This window comes from Vigna unguiculata, chromosome 8, assembly GCF_037176805.1.
Source record: "Vigna unguiculata cultivar grain cowpea cultivar isolate G323 ecotype 2 chromosome 8, ASM3717680v1, whole genome shotgun sequence".
Classification (NCBI taxonomy): domain Eukaryota; kingdom Viridiplantae; phylum Streptophyta; class Magnoliopsida; order Fabales; family Fabaceae; genus Vigna; species Vigna unguiculata.
In genome coordinates this window covers 41,607,566-41,609,813 of record NC_140799.1, presented here as the reverse complement: position 1 = coordinate 41,609,813, position 2,248 = coordinate 41,607,566, and the positions used below count along the sequence as shown (strand labels likewise).

The 2,248-nt window shown below is 33.5% G+C and overlaps 1 protein-coding gene across 1 annotated transcript; it reads left to right on the top strand.

The window, feature by feature from the left end:
• Positions 1 to 462: 462 nt before the first annotated feature.
• Positions 463 to 1,851, top strand: LOC114195692 (thiamine-phosphate synthase). The gene is made up of 3 exons (XM_028086240.2): positions 463 to 589; positions 731 to 924; positions 1,585 to 1,851. The coding sequence occupies exons 2-3, from the start codon at positions 757 to 759 to the stop codon at positions 1,753 to 1,755; spliced, it is 339 nt and encodes a 112-aa protein (XP_027942041.1). The 5' UTR covers positions 463 to 589; positions 731 to 756; the 3' UTR covers positions 1,756 to 1,851.
• Positions 1,852 to 2,248: the final 397 nt, after the last annotated feature.

The window sequence follows — 2,248 nt, the reverse complement described above, 5'->3', positions numbered from 1 at the left end:
CAAACAATAACAACTAAAACATTTGTACACATATATCCAATAAGAAATATTTCGTTATTACATCTTATTACGGAAAAAGATGGTGCGATAAAATTACCAGATCTTAATACACGTCCGTGTAAGTAATTATATATATATATATATATATATATATATATATATATATATATATATATATATATATATATATATATAAATGTATCGAATCTTTAATGCAAAAGTTACACGTGTGATTTTAATAATTATTTTTTAGAATAAATTATAACTTTATATAATTTATTATTAGATTTTAATAAAAAATATCATATTAAAAATAAAATTAATTTAAAAACATTTGAGTTGAATATCAAAAAATTATAATTTTCTTTAAGGTAAAATGTCACGTTAAAAGTTATGGGGTGCATCTAAAAATTATGGAAGTGCGAAAAAAATCGTTTCACATGTAATGGTTCAAGCCTAATAACAAAATCCACAATTTTGTAGGCCCATCAGAGGCGGCCCATAATCGAAGTCTTGACTCACAACAGGTTGCTCAGTATTCAGTTCACCCTAAATTGATTGACGACAACAGCGAGCTTTACTTGCTTGGGTACTTCGATTTCGTAGCATTGTATCGTTTTGAAATCTTGCTATGCTATGATCGTGTGTTCATGGAAACAGAGTTGTATAATGATGTAATTATTGGAAGATTTATTGATTGATTCATAGATATTTTGTGTTTGCTTTGCAGAATAGAGTTTGTGTCTGAGGAAGGTAATGTTTGGGACGGCGATTAGATGTTTGGCGAAGAAGTCGAAGCCGAAGATGGGGCCCGTGGCAGTTAAAACGCCGCCGGAGCAGAGGCAAACGATAACCAGAACCCTCTTCGATATCATCAAGGAGCATGGTCCCATCACCGTTGCTAACACCTGGGAACGCGTCAAGGTGCACTGGCTTTTCTTTCATTCTCTCCAATTTCATTCTTATTATTGTAGGCATGAGTAAACTATAGTCATATTCTTCTGTTTTTTCGAGATTGCATGGATTTTTTGAAGACTGAATTTCACTTTTGATGTTTCGGTTAATTGTGTCAATTGTTGCAATTGTTTGATTTAAGTCAGCGGACATGTTGTAAGTTATTTCCGCAAGTAACATTTGATCGAAGACCTAAAATCGTACAATTGTAATGTTTGGGGATTCGATGGACACAATTGCAATATCTAGGATACTCAGTTGACACCATTAGGACATGAGAGACTAAGGTCGCACATCTGCGATAACTTGAAATTTGATTGGCATAATTTGAATCTCTGGGACTAGAATTGTGCAATTGCAACAACTCAGGACCTGAAGTGTAATTAAGTATTTTGTTAAGTATTCCGACGTACAGTATAATGTTTTTCAAACATTTTATGAAACTAGTGTAATGTACAAGTAATGTCTGGAAGTTGTTTTTCGAACAATTAAGGAAGATGGTGTATGAATAGAAAAAAAGATGAAGAGATTTTCATGCTAATCGTTGAAACTTTAGGTGATGTTAGTGTAATTTACTTTCTTGATATAAACTTGATTGAAAGGAAATAATGTTGAGATGTTGGATTTTAGGAAGTTGGATTGAAAGATTTGACAAGCAAGAATCACATGAAAATCATGCTGAGATGGATGAGAGAGAGGCAGAAGGTTCGTCTCGTTTGCAACCACGTCGGGGCTCATAAACAGTTTCTCTACACCACTTGGTTTACCAAGCCAGCCACACCTCCTAAGAACCCCTCTTGAAACTTTATTATCAGTTTGTTGTTGATTTGTATCATGCCAAGAGTAATAATTTCGTTTTAGAAACATTAATTTATAGAGAATCTAAATTTGGCCTTATTTTTCGTTGCTTCTTCTTTTTCTTCTTCACTCTGTTATTTCTGTGACCGATGCTCTTGTCATATTCAGAGGAGAAATGAATGGTAGATAAACTTTATGATTCGAAATTTTCTAGAGCTCACGCACTGGTTTGATGGTCCGGTAAACTTTCTAATAGTGAAAGAAGGTGTCGGCTAGTTTATTATGAAAGGATCGGGGATTAAATGTAACTCTTCTCTTCTGTTTTTGAGATTTTTTGTGTTTCTGACTGGGTGTTTTAGGGGTAGTTTAGTATGGGCCTCGTTGTATGTTTTGAACAAGTCTTCTACGGATTGAGATTTTTCTTAGATCAATCATCTAAAAAAATTAACTAGCATCTGAAAGAATTAGAGGCTTGCACGGTAAATGCAACATAATA

Excerpts from the sequence above, each read along its gene's own strand:
- LOC114195692 (XM_028086240.2), top strand. The coding sequence starts at position 757 with ATGTTTGGGACGGCGATTAGATGTTTGGCGAAGAAGTCGAAGCCGAAG. Across the intron at positions 925-1,584 it reads ACACCTGGGAACGCGTCAAG|GAAGTTGGATTGAAAGATTT; the intron begins GTGCACTGGCTT and ends GTTGGATTTTAG.